The 27,221-nt window shown below is 38.9% G+C and overlaps 1 protein-coding gene across 6 annotated transcripts in view; it reads right to left on the bottom strand.

Moving 5' to 3' along the window:
- The window catches only part of LOC306642428 (uncharacterized protein), a 58,941-nt gene that overhangs the window by 23,984 nt on the left and 7,736 nt on the right, over nt 1-27,221 (bottom strand). For 4 of the 6 annotated variants that reach the window (XM_079108207.1, XM_079108206.1, XM_079108205.1 and 1 more), the window contains exon 2: nt 5,904-6,067. In XM_079108207.1, the coding sequence (XP_078964333.1) occupies nt 5,904-6,067 (164 nt within the window). Of the gene's footprint in view, nt 1-4,774; nt 4,906-5,244; nt 5,367-5,903; nt 6,068-27,221 lie in introns of those variants that run through there. The other 2 variants (XM_079108209.1, XM_079108208.1) reach the window with 2 other exon arrangements.

The raw sequence follows: 27,221 nt of genomic DNA, 5'->3' as shown, positions 1-27,221 counted from the left end.
AGAATTAATTATTCTAATACTCACAGAGTATGAGACTTATGTTTCCATATTTTAGATAATTGATATACTTTTAAAATTATACTTTTTTTATTGTAAACAAATGGGACACATGTTGTTTCTCTGTTTGTACATGATGTAAAGGCATACCATTTGTGTAATCATAAATTTACATAGGGTAATGTTGTTTGATTCATTTTGGTTTTTTTCCCTTTCCCCACCCCTCTTTTCCCTCTATACAGTCCTTCCTTCCTCCATTCTTGCCCCCCTCCCACCCCCCATTATGTGTCATCATTCGCTTATCAGTGAGATCATTTCTACCAGTCCTTTTGATGGATGAAACCATTTTAAGTATCCTGACCCTAATTTTGAAAACCAACATCATTCTACTCAGCAAAAACAAAAGCTCGTGTTTGTCATGGAATAAAGTAGGTATTTGAAAAAAATAAAAAGAATTTAATTCAAGGAAAGTATATAACAAATACAAGTTCTGTTCTTATATTTTTCCTCCTAAAATTGGCCTATCTTCTCTATCCTCAGCAAATGGTACAACCAACCATTTGCCCAGCTATTTCAAACCCAAACCATGAAGTCATCCTTGATTTCTTCTTTTTCCTTGGTTCTCACATCTGACCCACCAGAAGTCTAAACGCCATAAGTCCCATCAGATCCAACTCTGGAATCCATCCTGAAATATAACTATTTCTTTGGCCACCATTCTACCCCAAGCTGCTGTCACTCCTCCCACTCAAGTACTGCAACAGCCCACCTGGTATTCCTGCTTCTACTATAATCCCTACACCCTAGTATCCAAAGAATAGGCAGACTGATCTACATGAAATATAATGCAAATATTTTAATTTCTCCCCCCTGTACAAAGCCTCCAAGAAGCTCCCACTTTCAGATTTAAAAACAAAGAAACAACAACAACAACAACAAAAAAAAACATATTCCTTCCATGTGGATTGACTGATTTTTTTGGTACTGGGGATTTAATCCAGGGGCACTTAACCACTGAATCACATCCCCATCCCTTTTTATTTTTCATTTTCAGAAGGGCCTAGTTAAATTGCTTAGGGCCTTGCTAAATTGCTGAGGCTGGCCTCTTGACTCAGCCTCCTGAATCCCTGGGATTATAGGCATGTGCCAACCGGCCAGCTTTTCCACGGATTTAAAGACACTGCTTTTCTGGCTCATGAGACCTTTCTGTCCCTATCTCACTAAGCGTCAGCCACACAGACCCTCTCATGCTGTGCCCACACACGTCATGCTTGTGCTCCTTCATGGCACTATGAACTTATCTGAAGTTGCCTAGAAAGACCTTTCCTCACATTGGGCCTCATAGGTCCCCAGAGAGACTCACTCTGCATTCATCCTACCCCACCCTGTTCATGCTAGCGAGTTATTCAGGTTTATTTCCTTCATAGCATTTGCTATAATCTAAAAAAAAAAGAAACAAAAAAAACAATTAACCTATGCTTTCATCTGTCATTTCATTCCCCCACCCTGAGTAGGACATACATTTCAAGAGAACAGTAAAATAATTTCTCTTGCTTGCTAACATATCTCAGAAACCTACAACATTGCCCATGTGAACTTCAAGAAAAACTGAATCTTGGGTGCATGGGTGTATGGCTATAATCCCAGCTACTTGGGAAGCTGGGGCAGGAAGATTTCAAGTTGCTGGCCAGCCTTGGCAAGTTCAAAAAAAGTCTTGTAACCAAGGCTTTGCAAGACCTTGTCTCAAAATAAAAAATGAAAAGGGCTGAGTGTAATATAACATAAAGCTGCTCTCTGCCCTTTACGCTGCTGTCATTTCCCTGCCTCCCAACTTCTTGTCAGTTTGTGAACATCCTAGCTAGCTATTGGTTCATAAGTCAGCTTGCAAATATCCTCCTCCGTTATTGGTCCTGTTAACCTGTGAAATTTGACTTGCTTAAGGATAGGTCCCCGCCATTTTCTCTCTCTCCTCTTCACTTTCATGCTCTCTTTTTTCTCCTCACATTCATGCTTTTTCTCTCCTATTCACTTTCTCTCTCTCTCCTCCTCACTTGTCACACTCTTTCTTGCACGGACTCTTTCTCTCTTTTCCTCTCATTTTCTCTCTTACCCTGCAGGGAGACGCTCTGTTTGCTTAATAAACCCTCTTATGTGAGTTCCCGTGTCCGGAGTGGTTTCTGGGTTCTTACACTGAGAGATGTGGTTCGGCAAAGTATTCCTGTGTTCAGCCCCCAGTGACCCCCACCACCAAAAAAAAAAAGTTGAATCTCCAACGAGTGTCCCAAATGGTAAACTGTGCCTAAAATTAAAAATGGCGCCTGACAGCCATTTGCTGACTGTGGGATCCTACATGTATCCTGTGTTCCTGGAGGAACCATTCACTTATCTTTGTGACCCTTACCTGAGGCATTTTACTGGTTGGATAAACAGGCTCCTATTCTCTGTAAAGTCTCATTTTGCTGCTAAGACCTACATAGAGTCATATGCAAATATCGACAAATCAGGAATGGTCATGATTGCAAACCTTCATTTACATAAAACCAATCAATCAGGATTGAACTTCCAACATCCCTCATTTACATAGGCAGAGGAATAGGAGCCTGGGCAGTAACTTTCTCTAATATGCCCCCTCACCCAACCTTGTTCCTTCTAGACTTACTTTCCTTATTTATTTATTTATTTATTTTTTGGTACCAATGGCTGCTGCTTCTTGGATTGCAAACTTTGGGGGGCAGCGTGAGGGTGTGGGACAGTTGTTGCTGGGGATTGAACCCAGGGACTCACACATGGTTAGCAAGGGACTTACAGCTGAGCTATATCTACCACCAACCACCTCCCACCCCCCCTTTTTTTTTTTTTTTTTTTTAATATAGTCTTGCTAAACTGACCAGGCTGACCCCAAATTTATGATCCTACTGCCTCAGCTTTCCCAGTATGAGAGACTGAGGGGTTGGTTACCACACTGGGCTCTTTTCTTTTGTTGCTTCTTTGCTTTCTTTTTTTTTTTAAGGTCTCCCATCTTTGTTATATTATTTTATAATGATTTTTGTTATACCTGTCACATAGAATATATTTAATAAACATTTGTAAATAAATTAACATGATTACACAAACCTATTTGTGTCTTTTAAAGTTCTTAAAAACTTAAGTTAAAATGTCAGCAACAATGGGTATTTCATTCATATTTTCTATAGCATTCAATAATCCAAAATGTATATGATAACATGGGACCAAAATCAAAAGGCTTAACTGAAGTAGGCCAGTCCACAAACTGCACCTGTAATATCCCCACATCAAAATTCTTTTTCACTAGCCATGTGTGGGGGAGCATACCTGCAATCCCAGCAATTTGGGAGGCTGAGATAAGAACATGGCAAGTTTGAGGCCAACCTGGGCAATTTAAGGAGAACCTGTCTCAAAATAAAAAATAAAAAAGAGCTAGGGACGAAAGTGCTCCTGAGATCAATCCCCAGTACCAAAAAAAAAAAAAAAAAAAAAAAAAAAAACAAAAAAAAAAACCAAACAACAAAAAACTTCTTTAATTATGAAAGGGAGAGGGGCAGGTCACTGTTGGAAAAGGAAATAAAGTTACAAAGCTAGGGGATGGGAAAGGTGCCAATTGTGAACTTATTCCTATGGGGCACTCCTTCTTGAAGGGCAACTGACTACAACAGAATTGTTCGTTAGAAATGCCCCCAAAAGTTACTTTCAGCAGAGAGACTAATTATCAAACTTCTCTCCCTAGAAATAAGCACCTTCCTTCCATCCTCCATTGATACCTCCATCTTCTGGCCCCCTGTATGATTACTTCTCTGGGTTTTAAAGACAATCTGTGTTTAATAAATGTATGGTTCTGTTGCTGAACTGATATTTAAATGCATTAAAAAATGCTCTGACAATTCCTCTAATTTCTTAGTTTGTGTTCAATTTGGTGGTGGGGGGGGAGACAATGAATGAACATGGTAAGGAAAAAATGAAATTACACCAAATTGGGGGAAAGAAACTCCATTTTGAGGAGTTTGTTGCCTAGGATAATAAGTGATGTTATTTATGTGTTTTTCTCTCATTACGCCACACCCAACTGTCCCCCAGAATAACATAGCTAAAAAAAAAAAAAAAAAAAAATCATTAATCCCTAAGATAAGGATGGAATAGGGTGAGATTTAAGAAGTAGGCAGGATAGGATAGTTGATTTTTAAAAAGACAAAGTTTAGGGTACAGTACAGTGGTAGAGCACTTGCCTAGCATGCAGGAGGCCCTGGATTTACCCCCAGTACCACAAAAACAAACATGTAATAAGAAAAATTTAAAGAGAGAAAAAGAGGGTTATCCTATTTACTATAACCCCACATTTATTGTTGATGAGACTATTTACTTCTGAGCTTTAACAGAAGAAAATGTAGTTAATTTAGGAATAGTTTTAGTCAGAAAGCAAGTACTAGACCTAGCTAGCATTTGCCTTTCTCTGTACTATATTTATTATAATTCCAACTTGCTGAATTGATATAGCTTCCAGAACGCAGCCCTACAACACTTAAGACACCATAGTCCTTCCCATTCTGTCTCTACAATAACACAAATCTCTCAAAGGAGGAGGAAAAAATTAAAATTCTTCCAACAGGAAAAAAAGATCTACCTCGCAATGACTAGCCACCATTAAAAACAAACAAACTGCAGTAGGAAATATTTAAATTAATCTTTTTTTTTTTTTTTTTTTGAGGTGCTGGGGATTGAACCCAGGGCCTTATGTTTGCAAGGCAAGCACTCTACACAACCGAGCTATATTCCCAGTCCTAAATTAATCTTATGAAGGAAGCCACAAGTTGTAGCATTATCTGGAGATTTTTCTTTTAGATGGGAAGAACCAAGAAGACCTCAGAATATTTTATGCCATTTATTTGGCTAATACTGAAGGGAGATAGAAGATTACAGGTTGTAGTCAGTAAGAAGAGGAAGAACAGGCAAATGTAAATCCTTTATTATTTACTACCATATTTATTTTCACTGTCCTTTAAAAGTCCCCATTACTTTACTCCCTGAATCACAGCATATATGTTGAAGAAGGTCGATAAGAGGCGGTAGTTGGTAACAATGGAACAAATAATAACCCTTGTGGGTGAGAACACCTTGCTCTCAAATACTCAAATCTTGGGCTCTGCACAAGTGAACCAACCATACTCCATTTTCTCATAAGAAATTCACAGGTATCTTATGTATCATAACCCATGTCACACATGCACCACATACCTAAGAAAGATCAGAGTACTCTGGCTTGACAATGATAATCCAGCTGTGCTGATGTTTGTTATGATTTATGGATATACCTTTCAAATTACTGTTCAGCAGTATTAATTCCTGGTGAATGTGAGCTGGGGAGAAAACAGAAAATGCTGCTTTATGATAATATTTAGAAAATAAATGAGTTGAGAATGCACTGAAACAGCATTCTAGGGCTGATGGAAACAGGTGGCCCACTGGGACTACTTCGTCCTATGGAGATGTTTCTGACAGAATGCCTATAAACAGCAAAGTCAGAAATACTGACTTATAGCCATTTTAAAATCTCCCTGATGGGCTGTGGGTGTAGCTCAATGGTAGAACACTTGCCTAGTGCCTGGATTCGATCCCCAGCCTCACAAAAAAAAATTTTAAACGTCATCTTAGAATCACTGCTGATTACAGCAGGCTAGAAAACTATCTGTTTAAAAAAAAAAAAAAGAGGTTTGGCAAATGTACGTAATGCTCTAGTCAAAAAGAAAAGCATAGAAACAGACAAACTGAACTACTGAGTGGCCCAGGGGAGGAAGGCTTGTGTCACAAATTATAGGGTGAGCTGGCAGACACACATCACAGTCACTATTTCAACTGCAATCCATCTCACAAACAGAATGAATTCTCCTACTTACATCAAATGGAGCAGAACTTGACTGGGCATTCTGATGACATGGTTCCCTGAAGCAGTCACTAAAAGGAAGTAGAAGACCCATGGCAATGATCCATAAGCAAAATTTCTCTGCTTCTGGAGGCCTGTTCTCTTGCTGGCTGAACAGTTTCTCCAACAGAGTTCACCCTGTGGATAAAACAAGGGCATTAGGTAAGAACACTGGTAGATGATCTGGTTAGAAGCTCTCCAGGGAAGAGGAGGTAGACACAAGCAGGAAGCAGCACTGTTTCCAAGACTGCTGACTGAGACAGGCAAGACCCGGGGCCCAGGGTTACGCCACGTGCATCTAAAGATGGCGACTGGCAGAGAGCAAACGACGTCCTGATTATGCTCGGAGAAAGGCAGAAAGCATTTACAAATGGCTGTATGATAATCAGTTCAGCTGCCTAGCGTGTGGACAGATATACTTTACATGTATGCTCGAGTGAGTGATTGCTTGATCTTTAACAGGATTGGATAGACATATCTGGTTACAATTGCTTATGCATGAGACTGCTTATATATTGAGGGTGTTATTTGAATAAACAGGCAGCTGCTTCATGAACCTTTGAAGTGTACGTCGTGTCTTTCGTCCCGCTGGTCGGGCTGTAGGAGCGAGAAGCGGCGCGGAGCCAGTTGGAGCAAGCCAGGCAAAGAAGCCGTGGTTTTCCGTAAGCGGAGCCGCTTGGAGCAGTCAGGCAAAGAAGCCATGGTTTTCCGTAAGGGGAGCTGCTTGGAGCAGCCCCTGCGGCAAGCAGCGGTTTTCCATAGCTGACATGCACAGAAAGGAGCCTCTCAAAGGCAGCACAACTGCGGTATGAGGCCTGAGATACCACATAGGAAAGGGTGGCAGGGCTTTCTTCTCCACAGCGAGTAACTCCTGCCTCAAAAGAGAATGGCCCAAGTTACCAGCTGTACATACTCCCTCTAAATGAACACCCTTCCTTTTAGATTTAATTAGCAATCCTCCTTTCTTTTTTGTTTACCCTGAAGATGTTTCTCTAAGCAAGCAGTTAGTAACTCAAGGAGCCACCATTTGGGCCTAGAAATGTCAGTGACTGACATTCATGATCTCAGACCTGGGAATGGAGAAGGATGAGAAATGAGGAGACAAGGAGACAGGCAGAGACACCTACTCATAGAAAAAGAAAGAGTTTTCCAAGGAAAATGCTCTAGAGTGCTCCTCAGAAGCATAATTCTACAATGAGTCTAGAGTTAAGGGATTTTTTATTATTGTGTCCAGAAAAGAGACAGAAAAAGAGAGAAAATAAGATGACACTGGTTGAGGACCCTACAGAACATGGGTCCCCCAGTCCAAGGTTCTCAATGCCAATCCAATAATTAGGAGACGATTTTGAAAAAAAGGAAAAATAAGTTTTATTGCTTTGCTAGCAAAGGAGAAGCACTGGAGACCCCTGTCCCAGATGCTGTGATTCTGCTCATCAGGGAGAACACAGGGTTTTTAAAGAAGAGATTTATTTCAGGTGTTCCTTGTGGGGGATTGTGATTCACTTGTTAATTTGGAAGACAGCCAATTCTTAGATCTTCTGGCCTTATCCCAGAAGTCTGAATTACTTGGTTCCTGTGGAGGGTGTGTGCTCATAGGCAGATAATTTGGCTAGGATGCGGAAAAAAGGTAATCCTGATCCCCACGCGCAGGTTAGGGAGGAGGAGGGAGAGAAAAGGAAAAATAAACATGTCCATTTTAAAATAAGCATCACTGGAGGACCACAGTATGAGGTGGCCATTGTTACAGCTGTGCCTTAGATCACCTGGGGAGAACAGAATTGTTGAAAGGCTGGGCTTCAGTATTTTATTGGTCTCCAGTTGATTTTTTTAACCAGATGTGAGAACCATGGATGCAATTCCTAATCTATTTTTGACATTACTGGCTCTCTATTCTTCAGAAATATATATAGCTTGTGTCTGTATTCAAAAGCTACAGCAAAGGAAATGCAAAACCTCAGGGTCCCTTCCAGAGTCACAACTGCTCCTCCTCGGTTCTTGCCCTATTGTGGCCCTCCCTCTCATCTCTAATTATTGTATTATATTTCAAATTTAGATAAAAATCACTGATCCAGAAAAACCTCCAATTACCTTCTTCCGTGTCCTTTTGTAACCCTTAATAAAAGCTCCTTTAGGTAATTAACCATTTTAACTAAAAAGTGGTTGTGAAACCTTTTATTTTTAAAATGTCTACTTGTAACAGTGCTTCATGCTTTGAATATAGCCCTTGCTGCTCTGCCACTGTGATGGACATTTCTTTCTCTTCATCTCTCCAGGCTCCGCCCTAATCTCCCACCCCACCCCCAATCTCAAACAGAAATGGATTACCTTTCCTCCCCATCCTAGCCAGAGTTTTCTGTCCTTGAGCACACCCCCACCATAGGAATGAAGTAATTCAGATTTGGGGGATGGCAACAGAAGATAGCAGAAATGACTATGACCAGGCCCGGTGGCACACATCTGCAATACCAGTGACTCGGAAGGCGATTTCAAAACCAGCCTCAGCAATTTAGCAGGGCCCTAAGGAATTTATTGAGACCCTGTCTCTAAATTAAAATATAAAAAAATCAGTGGTTAAGTGCCCCTGGGTTCAATTCCCAGTACCAAAAATAAAAAATAAAAAATAAAATAAATAAATAAAACAAAGAAATGACTGTCTCCCAAATTATAACTCTGGACAGAACACATGGAATGTAGCCTTTGAATCATCTCTTTAAAAGCCCCCTGATCCCCTTGATGGGCAGAATCACAGCCTCCAGGACAGGAGTTCCATGTGCTTCTCCTTTGCTAGCAAAGCAATAAACATTTTTTCTCAAAACGGTGTCCGTTATTGGACTGGCATCCAGGACAAGAACCAAGTTTTCAGTAACATAGTGTCTTACTTCAATTGTAAACTGACAGCCAGTATATATCCTGCAAATCTGGTCACTTGCACGTAAAAAGCAATTATAAATATTTGGAGAAATTCTGGATGTATACAATGTTCTGACTGTGACACAGATTCATTGACATCAAGATCAGAATGTAACAGAGGATTTGTCCTCCATTTCCCCCTTACCTTGTGTCCTTCTGCCTGCCCCTCAATAATTTCTTTTGCCTGATATTCTAAATTCTAAAAAGAGGCCTCACCTAAATAGTTCAGGACATTAACTGCTAAATGAGCATTCTTTAGAACCCAAGACATCTGGTGACACCTGAACTATCCCCTCTTTTCTTTAATTCTATGGTAAAGTACATTTATTTTTCATCAACTAATGCAAAGCATATAAATTAACTTGGGGAAGAGCAACAGTCTATCTGAAAAGAAAATCCAGGAGCTGTCCCCAGTGGACATGCCCTACCTGATAAAGCCTTAACCCAGCCTGTAGCCTCACTGTACCTCCTCTCCCTCCCCATAAAAGTCCTTTGTGCCCCTGGACGTCCCTCCCCACCAGAAGGGCTTTGTGACAGTGAAGTCCTCTTCTCCTTAAGCTGGCTTTACCAATAAAATCTATCTCCTTGCCTCAACACCTTGTCTCTCAACTTAATTGGCTGGTTGTGAGTCAAGCAGCCAAAGCTTAATTCCAGTAATAAGAACTAGAAAGAAAAGTTGATCTATATCATCAAATTATTTCCATAAAGGGCCAAATTAAACACTTTTGGATTTGAAAGAAACATAAGGTCGCTGTTGCATTCTTCCAAATTCTTCTCTGGTTTGGGTTTTTTGTTTGGGTTTTTGTTTTGATACTAGAGATTGAACCCAGGGGTGCCCTACCACTTAAATCCCCAGGTTTTTTTTTTTTTTTTTTTTTTTTTTTAATTTTGAGACAGGTTCAAATTACCCAGGCTGACCTCAAACTTGCAATCCTCCTGCCTCAGGTTCCAAGTAATTGGGATTATAGGAGGGTGCCACCAAGCCCAGAATGAAAACAGACCTAAGTCTACCATAGTTCTTTCCCACAAACTAGACATGGTAAGAGATAAAAATAATAAGGGCAATAGCATCTTGCATATGTGTGAGTGAATGTGTATGTGCACATCAAATGGTCATGGAACATGGGAGGGAAATATGAACTACTGAAACCACAGTGCTATGTTGAGAAAATACTCCTAAATTCCTTTATCAAGGGTTTTCCCACCAGGACACTTGACACCTTGAACAAGTAACTCTGTGCTGTAGTCAAGTGGTCCTGTCTTGTGCATGTAGCAGCATCTCCAGTCATTACCACTAGAAGCAAGCAGCACAACCACCCAACTCCTGTTGCGACAGCTCAAAATGTCTCAGCCAAATATGCCCTGGAAAAACACACTGACCTTGCTCTATCCATTTTTAAAAAGAAACTTCACGGTCTTGCATTAACAGTAACCTAGCTTCCCCTTGAGGATTTCTGGGTCCAGCAGTCCTCTCAGATGAAAGCAATTTATTTCAAATCCCACATACTTAAGGGACAGGAAGTAGAAGGGTAAATTTCTTAATTTCTGCACTTTCTATTTATTCTCCTTCAAAACTCTCAGCTCCTTTGAAAACTCCTGCCACTAGCTAACACCTGCTGTCCCTATCTTCCTGCCATTCACCAACTTATTATAATTTCCTTCCACACCAATGATTAAATACTACACTTCAACTTCTAACTCCCTGCCCTACTCTCCATCTGTCTTCAATACCAGTGGTTTTGACATCCACATGGAAAACACACCAGTGACCAGACAGATGCTTCATCTGAAACCTTGATTCCCTGCCTCCAGTCAGTAATTTCTCTACTCCCGAATAATGAACATTCCCATATCACACCCTCAAATTATTCATCATCAGGAACTCTATCACCTCCAGATTAATTTCAAAGCTCACTGCAAACCCTCCAGTGGCTTCTCACTGCCCTCAGAGTAAAGGCTATCTCCTCTCCAAACCCCTGCCCACCTATCACCTTTTCTCAGTCCCTTTTTCCCTTGCCCACTCGCCTTTTCCCCTCCTCCTTGGGCACACTGAGCTCACTCCCCTATTGTAGGCAGAACGCTCTTCCCTAGGGTTATCTGAAGGACTCACTCACTCTTCTCATGCAGGTTCTCCTCTACTGTCACTTCCACTGAGAGAACTTCCTGATCACCCTTTCTAAAAGTGCATTCTGCCACTCTTTTCCCAGTATTCACCTTACTCTTCTTCAGAGTTTAACCCTTGAATTTAGGTAAGTCTGGTCTGTCTTCTAGTGAAAGGTAAGTTCCATTTCAGCAGACTTTACTATTTGTTTACCACCTTTTACCCAGGACCTCAAGGAGTGTCTGCCAAAGAGGGAATAACCAATTACATTATGCCATCAACAAATCAATATATGCACAATTGCCTGGAAGGAACCTCTAATTCTTGACCACTACCTTCTTAAGCTCTTAATTCCTTTGAGAGCTCCATCCTCCCCATGAACCTTGAACCAGTCATCCCTACCACTGCTAACTCTGAAGGAGTTGTCCCAACTATTGTCCCATGACACATTGCTCATGTTCTGCCTTTACTTATTTCCTTAAATTCCACACTACTCTACTATAATTAAATCCTGCAAACACGTAAGTTTCCTCACTCGTTATTTCCATCACACTTGCCTTGTAAAACCACCATTTGTTTCAGTGTACCAAGCCACCTTCTCTTTGCCTGCCCTGAGAAACAAAATGTTGTAAAAGACACATGCCTTGCCTGTATTTGATGGAGAAACCAGACCTGATTATAAAATGAAATTATAAGAACATTATGTTAAAGAACCAATGCCTGGGGAAAGGGTTAATTTCCTCCCCTGTCAGTCTTTCTACAGGGAAACTAATTAACCAAGTGGTCAGGTTGCTACCAATTGGTTGTAAATAGCTGTCTCCAGGAGTCTGAATACTTCTTATTGAAATATGAAGACCCCTGTGCCAGGCTTTCAAGGCCAGAGATGCAATAGATGCCTGTGAAAAGTCATTCTTATACTTTGTGATTTTCTAAATTCTGTAAAAATGTAGCTAGATCACTTAATTGCTAGGCCAATTAACTGCTATCTAAACTATAACCTCATAGGCTTAGTTCTTAAAAATATAGCTCTTAGGGAGGTGAACTCAATTTATCTTGAGTTACTGCTATCTGTGGGGAAGGCCACTTCCAGACAACACTAGCAAGTGTTTTACTATCATTGTTCTACACCTGTGAACTACTTATTCTAAATTCTGTGCATGGATTTGGTCACACAGGTCAAGAATTCAAACTCACCAATGTTGTAACGGTTAAGAAATTATGTCAAATTTCTTATAAAATCCCCATATAATCTCAGCTCTGGGCCCAGAACTTCAGAAAACTAGTTTATCTGGGTTCCCATATGTAAATAAACCTGAGTTCTCCAGTCCTTCCAGTGGTGCTTGGTCTCTTGCTGAGCACAATTTCCATAACATATTTACTTTAAATCCTCAATTAATGCTGGACAGGGTGATGCATGCCTATAACCCCAGTGACTGGAGAGACTGAGGAAAGAGGAATGCAAGTCCTAGACCTGCCTCAGCAAATTAATGAGGCCCTAAGCAACTTAGCAAGATCATGTCTCAAAATTAAAAATAAAAAGAACTGCCAATGTAGCTCAGTGGTAAAACACCCCTTGTAAGGTATAAAGCTGCCCACCTCTCCTGTTACAGGAATTTCCCGCCTCCCAACCACTTGTCAATCTGCGCTCCGCCCGCCTCTTCCATTACAGGAATTTCCAGCTTCCCACCACCTGTCAATCCACGCTCTGCCCGCCTCTTATGTTACAGGAATTTCCGGCTTACGCTGCCACCATCTTGCTGCCTCCCACGTTATGTCCTAACATGCTATTGGTTCCTCCCAGTCCGCAAGATTCCAATATCTGGGAGAAGCCACGTGCCATCTTGCTCTTTCGCCCCTTCTTTTCTCCCTGAGCGGACTGCATAAATAAAGTCCCTTGTGTGAGATCTCGTGTCTGTGGAGCATTTTTTCTGGGAGCTATCGGCGAGCCACATCTGGTGATGCATTTTTGCATTTTTTTATTTTTCCTAACATCTGGTGCCGAAACCCGGGATGGGTTTTTCCGCTGACTAAACAAGCGGATTCCCATCTGATAGCCCCAGCGCCCGCAGATACAGGTTCACCTTCCATTTACCTGGACGCCCAGCTTTCTGCATGCAACACTGGACTCCAAAATTGGTGAGTTCCCCTTAGGCAGGCCTGACCACTTAAACACATCTCGGCTGATCTGAGAAGCAGCCATTAAATCCGGTGCTCTCAAGACTGCCGAGGTGTGGGGGTACCTCCTTGGTCCCTATAGCTGGTCCTAGTTGCTGGGTGGATTCCTGATTTTATGGTGCTGAGATTCTTTCTCAGGGTTTGAGGCTCTTTTATATTTCTTCGTCTTGCTCGAAATCCTGGCCAGGTCCTCAAACTCTCTCGGCTAATGCCTGATTAGACACTGGTACTAGTGACGACCAGGCCTCTGTACTAACCTTGTCGTTGCCTGGTACGTGGTTTTTGGGACACCATTAATCACTAGCTAGGTGGGTCTCAGTCTTCACCATGGGATCTGAGACTTCCAGCCCAGCAAACTCGACCCTTAGATGTTTAAACCATCTCAAACACCTTCACCTATTCCCTGAATTAGAGCTAAACTGTCCTTTAGATAGTAAGTCAGAATGGTCTATTTACGACACCCTAAATTCTAGCTTTATACTAGGTATAATTATATGCCTAATTATACTAGTTATAATTAAGTACATATGTGGGCGACCTGGTGAATGGAAAGAGACTTTTTACCTCTTCGTGTTTTTCCTTTCTTTCATGCTAAACCTAATCTCTGCTCTCCTCAAAAACCTGAACATGTTCTCTTGGCTTCTTCTCCCCCTTTTAATCCTTTTTTCTCTTCTGAGTTTAATCCAGCTGATGAGTCATCTCCTTACAGGCCTCCTACTGCAGAAGCTCCTGTTCATTCCTCTCCTTTGCCTCATTCTGTTTCTCCTTCCACTCCTCCATTCAGCCCACCAAGTCCCCCCACCACGTGATCTCGTACACACATTCTAGCTCCTTTACGGGAGATGGCTGGCGCGGAGGGAGAAAAACCTAAACACGTTCTCTTGGTTGATTACTTATTTTTAAATCTTTTCCTTCTTCCTTCTTAGCTCTCCCCGCAGGCTCAAGGAATTAAAAGGACCCAAACATCAAGTTTCTGCTAGAACATATTAGCCCCTTTCAGATTCCAGATTCGGATCTTAGTCAAGGGTTACATTGAAATGTAAATGAAGAAAGGCACAGTAGGAGACCAGTTTCAAACCCAAGGAAAAAAAGTGTCCATTTTAAATTTCTCCTGGGCTACAACTCAGAATACTTTTCTCCCTTTCAACTTTTCCCTCCTTCACATTTTCTCATGCTTTACTTAATAACCATTATCATTTTTCCTCTAGGAAATGCTGTATTTTAGCTCACAATTTTGATCCTACATACCTAGATTAATGATTTTTGATCAGTTCTTTTTATCCAACTCTAGAGTTATTTTTGAACATCCATTACATTGCAATGGAGATAAATATTACAAGGCCTTTGCTTTTATGTTAAATATAAGCGTGCATAAAAATTAAAATTTTAAAAATGGATCCAAATATTTTTAATTCACATGATTTAATGATATTCAATTTAAATTGGGTAAACTAATAGAAGTAGAATGTCCTTAAAATTAACTCACAAGTCTCTAAGTGGTCAAACTAATAAAATAATAATGTTTATAAAATGTCTAACATCAATTTTTCTAGGCCTTTTCTTCAACAGGAAAGAGACAGCAAATACTGTTGGTACATTTGTCTGATATCTTGGTTTTTCTACAATAAGCAACATGTATGGGATTACTCAAATGTGTTTGTTAGAGACATCTGATTACTTTATAAAGCTATTCCATGGAGTAACATACTTAAAAACATTATTCTTTGTATATTAAATGTGTTCATATTTTCCAGGTATACGAGCCTTTAAAGCAGAAAAGTTATCAAGCTGCTATTCTCCAAATTAAACTTGTCTGTAATGGTAAACCTATCACTTAATGTTCTATTATAGAACCTGTCATCAATAGGGTATATGAATGACATTCAAGAAAGAATGTAATGTGCAGTAGCAAAAACGGAACAATAGTGACTGAAATTGGGATCTCTGATGATCTCATGGCTGTGGCATGCCTCCTGGTGCCTGGGAGTGCTCCTGTGCAAGGGCACAAGATGCCTAACTACTGTGGCAGTACATTAATCTCAGGCACACAGCTCTTGGGCAGGAAGGAATTCTTATGCTAGATAACCAGTGTTTCATCAGCTCCCTTCTCTGGTTCCTGCCCACCTTACAGTAAGTTTGGAACCTAACATTGCACACATATAAAGATTGCTGACATAACTCTTTAGATCCGCATTTCCATCAGAGAACAGAGCTCCATCTGATCTCAGCTTAATCTTCAAAATCTGTGTTTATATACTCCTTTGCCCCTCACTGAAAAGCCCCACATTACCTGAGATAAGGCTCTGCCTCACCACCCTGCTACACATTACAATGGCTCCAAAGTAAGCCTGACTTTAACTCATTTAAAGTTGTGTTCAAAAGTCTGCTGTTTGTAGTACTGTGATCTCAAACAGGAACTCAGCCAAAATTCAAGATAGCTAGTACACAAACTGAATGTTTTACTGTTGATGATTCCATTTTGTATTTTCCTTGTAAACTCGAATTGTTGCCTGATCAATATTTTGCAGAAGTACTGCTTCAAGAGCGAACATCATAAATTAACTTGGAATAGTAAGCCATCACCTATAGAACAGATAATGTAAACCCCAATTAGATAAAAGGGGGTAAATAACTGTAAAAGTTATAGACATTAAAGCTAAAGCCCAGTACTCTTACTTTATGACTGATGAGACTGACTTGCTTGATGGTTAAGATCAAACTTAAATAGAGATTAAATACAGAGGTCAAGAAAAGTCCATATTTGGGTCTTGCCCTCAAAGTCAGCCTGAACCCAGGGAACAAGAGGACTCCTCCAAAGAGCTTTGCAACTCTGGGTCACACAACCTCCTGACCAAGGAGACTGATGAGGAAAAGCCACTCAGTGCATCTGCTACAGAGGAGGGTCATGGAAAAAGGGAGACATCCCTGGCGCTTTCAAGGAAAGCCACCTCATCGAGAAGACCCTGCCTAACCAAATGGCACTAATGGAGCTAAGAAGCTGCTCTTAAGTTCTCTATGAGTGACCCCTGTGGAAACTCAGCTGACTCTTTGACAGGAACAGGTCACTTTGACCAGCTTGATCTTAAACACCTAGCAAAGTGGTTAAAACCAAAATACAACCATTCTTGGGCCTTTAAAAATAATAATAACTATCAAGAGAAACTGCCAGAGTCAGAAGTTTTTAGTCAGTTTAAGGCCTACAGACACAGGTAGGCTTAATCTATGTTTGCTAGTAAAGCTCCCAAATAAAGGCCTGTCCTCTCCAGTCTTTGCTAGGCCTTGTTATGGGAACAACTTCTCAGTTTTTCCACACCCTGGTGAGGAATTATTGACTTCTGTCATCTTTATAATATGCATTAGCATGTTCCAGATCCGGCAACATTTATATTGTATCAATCTCATTTCAGTACTCATGTCTTTTTGTTCTTCTCTCATTGAAGCACCCATCCCCAGATGCCTTTACAGCCTGCTCTCCCCCAACCGGACTCTACCATGAACCCCTCAATTGACACGATTTCTAAAAAGGAACCTCCAAACTGCTTGCCCCACGCTGCCTACTTCCAGCTCGAAGAAGCCAGATTGGTAATCACCCCTTTTCCCTACAGCAGTGAAGGAGTTCCTAGTATTAGAGGGGTAAATGAAGTCAGAATTGGGAACAGGCAGTGTAGAAATAGGGGATCAGTCAGATCGAGAAAATGAAGTCCATAAAAATCATCTGCCTTTGGAAGCCTGGAAGGAGAATGAACTTTTTACATTTCACCTGCAAAACCAACCCCAGTCACCTAGGCAGGAAGGAGAGAGAAGGCTTCAAAAAGAACTGGAGAGCAAGATTTTTTTATTTTTTATAAAGAAAGAAATGGGGGAATATAAGGTATAAAGCCCGTTACAGGAATTTCCCTCTTCCCAACCACCTGTCAATCTACGCTCTGCCCGCCTCTTACGTTACAGAATTTTCAGCTTATGCTGCCGCCATCTTGCTCTTTCGCCCCTTCTTTTTTCCCTGAGCGGACCGCATAAATAAAGTCCCTTGTGTGAGATCTCGTGTCTGCGGAGCGTTTTTCTGGGAGCTATCAGGGAGCCACAACTGCCCCTAACATCTGGTGATGCATTTTTGCATTTTTTATTTTTGCCTAACACCCCTCCATTCAAAAACCAAACAAAAAAAAACACAATTAAGTACAATATTGTAACAGTGGTCCACTTTATGCTTTGAATACATAATCCTTGCTATTCTGCCACTGGAACTTGTTTTCAAAATGGATGTTTCTTTCTTTACCTCTCTCCCTGCTCCTCCCTAATCTCTCCCCTTCCTTAATCTCAGGGTAAACAGGATGATCTTTTGTCCCAGTCCTAGTTATCTATCCCTAAGTACACACCCACCATAGGAACAAAGTAATCCAGACTTTGGGGATGATACTGTAAGATCTCAGAAATGACTAACTCCCAAATTAACAAGTGAATTACAACTCCAACAGAGAACATATGGAGTGCAACCTTTGAATCATCTCTTTAAAAAGTCCCCTGGTTCCTACAGATGGGCAGAATCACAGCCTTTGGGACAGGGGTCCCCTGTGTTTCTCCTTTGCTAGCAAAGCAATAAACCTTCTTCTTCCTTTTTCTTAAAACTGTGTCCTTGTTATTGGATTGGATAAGGACCAAGTTTTCAGCAACAATACATTTCTACATTCTCATCTAAGCTTCTACCCTCCAATACAATTTCATACATTCACCTCCTGGCCAACCACTCTTTCCAAAGATGAAATGATCTTCTCAAATAATTTGAGAAAAATGGAAGAATCTAAGACAAACTGCAAGTATGTGAAAGCACCTGTAACCCATCCTCTTTTCTTCTTCTTCACTGTGCAAATGAACCCAGCAGTGGACAAAAGCAAGTTCTTTCCCTGTGTTCTAGATGTAATTCCTTGTTGCATGCTCAGAACTGCACTTCTTTATCTACCTCTCCTCTATTCTGTACTTGGAACACCTCCCTTTTTAGTATACATTCCAAGTATCACATAAATGTGCAGTAAAGCAAATCCCAGGAAATATAATTTGACCAGTGGAGAAGAATGGAGAGACACACAAACTTCTGTTTCTTTCCAAGAAATTGATGATTGAGGATTTAATGGAGACACAATCTCCAAATAAACAGGATGCACTGAATCTAAACTGGAGAATGAACTGGTTTCTAAACCAAACCTTACTTCTTATCTGTATAAACTGGCTGGCTGGGAGCAGGAACCAGAAGGATTCAATAACAACACAGCAAGCAGATCCAGGAGGTACACCCAGGTCTGTACAAGAGAAACAGCACAGGCTTCTAACTGGTGGCTACATAGAGCAGAGACAGTCTTCAGCTCTGTCCCTGTTTACCTGAGATAAAATAGTATCCAAATAGCAACAGAAACTTTCAATACAGAAACCTTCCTGTGGAGACACAGAGGAGTTTTGTTTATTAGTCTTAATAATGCATATAACTTTTCTGTTTCCATTGATTCCCCACATGAATAATTTTTTGTATTAGGATCAAATTACTCATTGATAACCTGGGGTGGGGATGGCTTATGCATATATTCCCAGCTACTCAGGAAACTGAGTCAAGAGGATCATAAGTTTGAGACCAGCCTGGCAACTTAGTGAGACTCTGTCTCAAAACTATAAAAAAAGAAAAAATAAATATAAAATAAAGTGAAATAAAACAATAAAAAAGAAAGTCTAGCTCAGCAATAGAGTGCTTGCCTAGCATATACAGGGTTGTGGGTTCAGTGTCTAATGCTGCTAAATAAATAAATACATAGGTAAAAGAACTCAGTGACATTACACTACTATATTTTTTGCTTGTTTGTTTTTCCAATGCTGGAGATCGAAGAGGTTTGTGCATACTAGGCAAACACTCCACCTCTGGGTTACATCCCTGACCCCTCCACTTCTTTTGATCTTCAGTGTGTTAGAGCCCCAATAAATCTTAAAGGGATCATTTAGCTCAGACCTCTAATTTTACCTGTAAAGAAATCAAGACTCAAATATTTGAGTAGTATGACTAAGTTTATACAAGAGAGGGAGTGGCTAAGGGTAAATTTTATGCTGTGTCCTATGTCCTAAACTTCTTTTCCACTTCTTTTCCTTCAATTCAAGGGCATAAACCCGAGGGCTAGCATTTTTCTTTCCTTTTTCGGTGCTGGGGATCAAACCCAGGGCCTTGAACATACTAGGCAAGTGCTACACCACAAGCCAATTCCAGCCCTAGCATTCACTTGTAATTATCTATTTTAATTTTATGTGGTAATAGCCTACAAATATCATTGATGTTTTCCTTTTGTGTATTTTAAAATGATTAAGAGATGAACAAGATCATTGCTGTGTTTTGAGAAGTGTCAACATGCTTCTGTTTCTTCCAGGCCACTCTTAATTTATACAAAATGAGAATTGGAACAAATGTTTCACCATTTGAAACCTTTCTATAATCTGTACTTCCTATGAAACCCTGTACTATCTGACAATTGAAAAATGGGAGATGAGATTGACAAGCAAATCTATAATTAGTCATTGGTAATAACTGTTTATCACATTGGTGAATACAAAGATATCATATTACATATCTCTCATATTTATGGCCCATGCTAGCTAAATAAGAAAACAAACACAGATTAGAAAAAAAGGGGGGTAATTATAATCATGTAGAAATGAACATGCCCAGTTTTAGATCTAAAATACTGTAATTTTTATAGCAAAAGGAAGACAAGGATAAATATTTAGGGTTGTCTTGAGGAAAAAGACAAATGGTTCAATAGCTGGACAAATCATAGGAAAACAAATGACAGGACATAGGAGAACAATACCCTGTCCATACACCATGGGCAGGATGACCATACTCATGAGATTCAGGCACAAAGGAGATTAAAACTCTGCCTCCCTCCAGCAATCCATGCCCACTGAACCCATGCACACTTCTGATGTATATACCCTGCATAAGAGCCCTTCCTGTCTGAGTCCTCATTAGTGCTCAAAACATGTCTTTGTAAGTATGTTGAGACATTGACTGTGGTAAATGGAGACACACAGTTGATGTGTCTAAGAGTGGTAAAAACATGAGCCCTACCTCAGTTACTGCAAATACATCACACTGAAAGAAAGCATAAAAAAAGTGACTTTCTTATACAGAGCTCTGATTATAGTCACTACAATCTATTAAAATTTATATAAAATTCAATTTAGGCTTCCATCAAGAGATATTTCCCTGGGGAAGATAAAAAAGAAAGGAAGGAAGGAACAAATGAAGTCAAATTAACCAAGTGCTGAAAATGGCAACAATAGAGAAATGTAATAAATCTAATAAAATTGGGGACAGCTCAGTGGTAGAATTTACACTCAGCATGTGCAAGGCTCTGGATTTGATTCCCAACACCAAAACACACACAAGCACGCACACACAGACATACACAAAATAATTGGTCAAAGAATATCATAGAACATATATGACAAAGACTATGGAATTTTCATGGACTTTTGTTTGATTGTTTTGTGGAGACAGGGTCACTGTGTTACTTAGGCTGGTCTCAACTCCTAAGTTCAAGGACATCCCTACCTCAGCCTCCTAAGAAGCTGGGGCTTCTGATACTTGCTACTACACCTGGCTTTGGTACGTTTCCTAAAAAAAATCATGAAACAAAATAATGTTCGAGGGAAAAAATACAAATTTCAGAAATAAAATCCTTTAGGGAAAAAAAAAAAAACCTTAATAATCATCCATGAAAATGAAACTAATAAAAGGTAATCTCTGGCTGAAAAAGAGTTTTACATATATAAAAATAAAAGGAATGAATCACACAGACCATAGCTGCTGCTCTTATTTTTCCAAGTTAAAAAAAAAAAATCACTGACTCCTCTAGTTGGAAGAAACATTAATGGTCATCAATTTCAACCTCTCCATGGCAGTGGTCACTCCATTGATGTTCTGTATTAACTTCATTCCTGAACACATTTATTTTTTGTTCTTTATTGGTTCTTTTTAGTTATACATGACAACTGGATCAATTTGGACATAATTATAAAAGCATGGAATATAATTTATTGCAATTCAGTCCCTGTACTCCTCTTCCTCTTTCCTTTTTCTTTTTCTTTTTTTTTAACTCCCCAACCCACCCATTATTTTGGATTAGCTTCTGCATAACAGAGAAAACATTAGAACTTTGACTTTTTGAGACTGGCTTATTTCACTTAGCATGATACTCTCCAGTTCCATTCATTTAGCAACAAAGGTCATCAAATCATTCTTCTTTATGGCTAATACTGCCATTGTGTACATATGCCACATTTTTCTTATCCATTCATCTGTTGAAGGACACCTAGGTTGGTTCCTAGTTTGACTATTGTGAATTGTGCTGCTATAAACATCGATATGGCTGCATCTCTGTAGAATGTTGATTTCAAATCCCTTGGGTATTTACTGAGGAGTACAATAACTGAATCATATAATGGTTCCTTTTCTAGTTTTTTTGAGGACTCTCCATACTGCTTTCCAGGGGGATTGCACCAATTTTCAGTCCCACCAATAAGACATGAATTTACCCTCTTTCCCACACCCTTACCAACATTTATTGTTACTTTTATTCCTGATAATTTTTGATAATCCATTAAGACAGGAGTGAGATGAAATCTCAGTGTATTTTGATTTGCATTTCTCTAATTGCTAGAGATGTTAAATATCTTTCCATATATTTCTTGACTGCTCATATTTCTTCTTTTGAGAAGTGTCTGTTTAGTTCCTTTGCCCAGTGTGTGTGTGTGTGTGTGTGTGTGTGTGTGTGTGTGTGTGTGTGTGTGTGTTAAGCTTTTTGACTTCTTGATATATCTGGAAATTAACACCCTGAGCTATATAGGTGGCAAAGATTTAGTTCCATTCTGTAGGCTCTCCATACTATTGATTGTTTCCTTGGTTGTGAAGAAGCTTTTAAATTTGATGACATGCCATTTATTGGTTTATTATATTTTATTTTATTTCCTATTTTCTAGAAGCCTTGTTAAGGAAGTTAATTTGAACCTACATCTTACAAGTGTTGGGCCTATATTTTCTTCTAGTAGGTACATAGTTTCTGGAAAAATTCCTAGGTCTTTGATTCATTTTGAGTTTTCTCAGCACCATTTGTTTAAAAGATTATCATTTCTTCAACATATATTTTTGGTACCTTTTTCAGGTATCAGATAACTATATTTCTGTGGGTTTGTCTCTCTGTCTTCTATTCTACTCCATTGGTCTTCATGCCTGATTTGATGCCAGTACCATTCTGTTTCTGTTATTATAGCTCTGAAGTATAATCTGAGGATTAGTATTGTGATGCCCCGTTTCACTTTTCCCAATAAGGACTACTTTGGCTATTCTGGTCCTCTTATTTTTCTAAATGACTTTTTGAGTGCTTTTTTGATTTCTGTGAAGAATGTCAGTGGAATTTTGATGGAAATTGCATTGAGTCTGTATAGCACTTTCAGTCATATGGTATTTTGACAATATTAATTCTGCCTATCAAGAAGATGGGAGGTCTTTCCATTTTCTTGTGTCTTCTTCAATTTCTTTCTTAGTATTCCATAGTTTGTAGAGATCCTTCACATCTTTTGTTAGATTGATTCCCAAGTTTTTATTGTTTTGGGGTTTGCTTTGTTTTTTGTTTTTTTTGTTTGTTTGGTTTTTGTTTTTTTGAGGCTATTGCAAATGGGATAGTTTCCCTAACCTAATTTACGGCAGATTCATCATTGAAGTATAGGAATGCAATTGATTTATGGGTATTGATTTTATATCCAGCAACTTGGCTGAATTAATTTGTGAGCTCTAGAAGTCTTCTGGTGGAGTTTTTGGGTCTTCTAAATTTAGGGTCGTGTCATCAGTAAACAGAATATTTGAGCTCTTCTATTTGTATTCATATCCCTTTAATTTCATTTTCTTGTCTAAATGCTCTGACTGGTGGTTTCAAGGAATAAGTTGAATAGGAGTGGTAAAAGTGGATATCCTTGTCTTGTTCCTGATTTTAGAAAAAAATGCTTTCAGTTTTTCTCCATTCAGAATAATGTTGGCCTTGAGTTTGTCATATACATATACGTATACAATATGGAAATAAGTTCCTTCTAACCCTAGTTTTTCTAGTGTTTTAAACATGAATGGATGCTGTATTTTGTCAAATGTTTTTTCTGTATCTACTGAGATAATCATGTTATTTTTGTCTTTAAGTCTATTTACATGTTAAATTGCATGTATTGAATTCCATATGTTGAAACAACCTTGCATTCGTGGGATAAAACCCACTTGATCATGGTACACTATCTTTTTAGTGTATTTTTGTATGTGATGTCAATATTTAATAAGAATTTTTGCATCTTGGGTTGTATCTCAGCAGTAGAGCACCTGCATAGCATGTGTGAGGCACTGGGTTTAATCCTCAGCACCAAATGAAAATAAATAAATAAAATAAAGATATTGTGTCCATCTATAACTAAAAGTTAAAAAAAAAAATTTGCATCTATGTTCATTAAGAATATTGTTCTAAAGTTTTCTTTCCTTGATGTGTCTGTCGGGTTTTGGTATCAGGATGATATTGGCTTCATAGAATAAGTTTGGCAGAGTTCCCTCCTTTTCTATTTCATGGAATAATTTAAGGAGAATTGGTATTAGTTCTTCCTTAAAGGTCTGGTAGAACTTGGTTGAGAATCCATCTGGTTCTGCGCTTTTCTTTGTTGGAAGGTTTTTGATGGCTGTTTCAATTTCATTATTTGTCTTGTAGTATAAATTTTCAAAATAATTTGATGATTCTCTAGATTTCAGTAGTGTCACAGGTGATACTTCCTTTTTCTCTTTCTTTTTTTTTTTTTACTTTTGAACTGTTTATTCATCAACATTTTCAAATAACAGTCTTCATGTTTTCCTTCAACCTTGACAAACCTTTTCATCTGAAGCATCTCCCACACCCTATATTTATGTGTGTCTTTCTCCTCTTCTAGCCATAAGAACCCCTACAGGCAGAGATGGTAGCTACTTTTTCCTTAGCTCCTGCATAGTCTCCACTATAAAGTAGGAAGAACATGATATACTTAAATAGGTGGGCATCCGTATTCTTCAAGTGTTTCATGCATTCTACAAATCCAGTAGGATTTCTCAAGGGTGTCTGTCTGTCTGTCTCTCTCTCTCTCTCTCCCCTTACTGAAATGTCAAACAAGGCACCACTCTGATCAAGTAAGAACTTTTAACTATTCAAAACAGTCCTTAAGTTATTCTCTCATTCAACACTTACTAATATATGTCAACCCTGTTCAAAACAAAAACACCTTCAACATACCAAGAATCCTCACATAATAACCAACAATCTAGAAGGGAACACACAAAGATGGCTGCTACAAAAAAATAATTCAAATGAAAGACAAATATTGCATAATCTCACTTATGTGAAAGCTTAAAAAGCTGATTTCATTAGAGAGAACAGTGGTTATTAGAGGCTGGGAGGCAAAGGAGATGATAGGGAATGGTTAACAGGTACAGGGGTTCAGTTCCATAGCAGAAATAATTCTAAGGTTCCATAACAGTATGCTAAGGTTGACAATAATAAATCATATATTTTTATAGCAAAATGAAATATGCAAGTGTACATTTCAACAAGCAATAAGAGAGGATTTTGAATGTTCCCAACACAAGGAAATGATAAATATTTAAGGCGAATGAAGGCTACACAACCACCCTGATGTAATCATTATACACTGCACAACATACAAAATATTACACTGTATCTCCATAAACATGTACATTATGCACATCAATGTTTACAGCAACTCAATTCACAATAGCTAAACTATGGAACCAACCCAGGTGCCCTTCAACAGATTAATAGAAAAAGAAAATGTGATATGTACATATATACACATATACATACATACAATGGAATAATACTCAGTTTTAAGGAAGAATGAAATTATGGCATTTGCTGGTAAATGCTAGGCCAAACCCAAAAAACCAAGGCCGAATGTTTTCTCTGATATGTAAAGTTAATTCACCATAAGGGTGGGGAGGGGAGGGAAGAACAGAGTAGAGGTGAGCGAAGGGAGGGGAAGAGGTATGGGGGTAGGAAGGATAGTAGGGTGAAACAGACAGTATTACCTTGTTCATATGAGACTGCATGACCAATGTGATTATACAATCAGAAAAATGAGAAACTACACTCCATGATCTATCAAAATGTATAACTACATTCTACTGTCACGTACAACTAATTAGAATAAAAATTAATTAAAATTTTTTAATGGGGGAAAAATAAGACTTCAAGGAACCTACTTACTATATACGAATGGACAAAAGAAAAAAATCCAAACAAAAGCTACTATCCTTTAGTACTTCTACAAAATTTAACTCCATTTTAAAACAAATTGTGAAAATAGAAATACTACCCAAGATTATACATATACACTGGAAGCGAAAAGGCATATACATGAAGGTTCTTTTTATATAATTGTTAGTTGTAGATGAACACAATCTTTATTTTATTTACTTTTGTGTGTGTGTGTGTGTGGGACTGAGGCTCAAACTTGGTCCCCCACACTGAGCACAACCCCAGCCCCCATGAAGAGTTTTTTAAAAGAACTCTTTAAATATCATACAAAAGTTTATGAATGGGGCTGGGGGTGTAGCTCAGTGGTAGAAGGCTCGCTTAACATGCATAAAGTCCTGGGTTTAATCACAGGCATTAAAAAAATAAAACAACAACAACAAAAACAAACAAAACTTTATGATCATTTTGCTATTTCATCTTTTTGGGGGGTACTAGGGATTGAACCTAAGGGTGCTTAACCACTGAGTCACATCCCTAGTCCTTTTTATTTTTTATTTTGAGACAGGGTCTTGCTAAGTTCCTGAGGTTGGCTTTGAAGTTGTGATCCTCCTGCTTCAGCCTCCAGAACCATGGGATCACAGGAAGGCATAACCATGCCTGGCTTGCTATCTTAAACTGTTTTTATTTTTCACTTAATTTTTTTGGTGCTAGGGATTGAACCCAGTACCTCATGCATCCTAAGCAAGTCTTACTTTACCACTGAGCTACATTCCCCAGCCCTGAAAACTGTTAACAGGAATCTTGTTTTGTAGTTAAGTTTTCTCCAAATGATCTAAATTAGCAGTTACAAACTAGTTCTTACTGACCCCTTTTTAGAATCGCAGCATTAACTGCCATTGGTGATTACCAACTTGCCCACATTCACAGATTTTGCCTAACAATTTGGATTATGGTTTCTTAAAAGAAATGGAGTTCTAAAACTAGTATTACATCCGCACAGCAACAAAGAAAGGCCTGGAGCAGAGCAGCAACTAACATACTTCATCCTATGGTCATCATTTCTACCACTCTCCACTGTCTTCTAAATACTAAAGCCAAGTGTTAATTGCTATTTAGTTTCCCAGTTTGGTTTGTGATCCCTAATCTAAACAAAGACCTTCTACCTTTCCTATTACGGCTGAAAAATTCAATGTAATCACATATGATTAATTTTTACTAACTGAAAAGGTAAAAATCATGATAGTGACCCTACAATTGAATATTAACTCATGTTGTATAAACCAAAGTGAAATAATTCAGGGGAAAAAAATCATGTGTCTAACTCCTACAGACAGAAAACAAATTATTTTCATTTTATTTACAATTAAAAATTATTTCCATCTACTGATAAACAGAATGTAGTAATTACTTCTTATAACCATAATTACATGTCAGCACAAAATGAGAGAATGCTGTTTTCATTCAAATTTTTGAATGGACATGAAAACTGCTTTATTTACTCATTTGTTTTATATTTAAGCCATCTAGAACCCTCCTAATACTTACTTGCACAAAGAAAGCCCTTATCCATTTATAGTTTCTATGTATTAAACTGTATTTTACAAAGCTGGAAGAAAACAAAATACAAGGTGCATATTTAAACAGACCTAGAAAAGCAGATTCTACTATTTCCGATCTCGAGTGTATGTAAGGCTTTTGAGTCAGAAACTACATCAAGAACCTTCCAACTTTAAAATGCTCTGTACTTATCCAGATCTTTTCCTTTCCTCCAAATAAAGTAATTCATCTAGCTGCTTTTCCTGCA

The sequence above is a fragment of the Sciurus vulgaris genome (assembly GCF_902686455.1).
Source record: "Sciurus vulgaris genome assembly, chromosome: 12".
NCBI lineage: Eukaryota > Metazoa > Chordata > Mammalia > Rodentia > Sciuridae > Sciurus > Sciurus vulgaris.
This window is presented reverse-complemented; position numbering and strand designations above follow the sequence as displayed.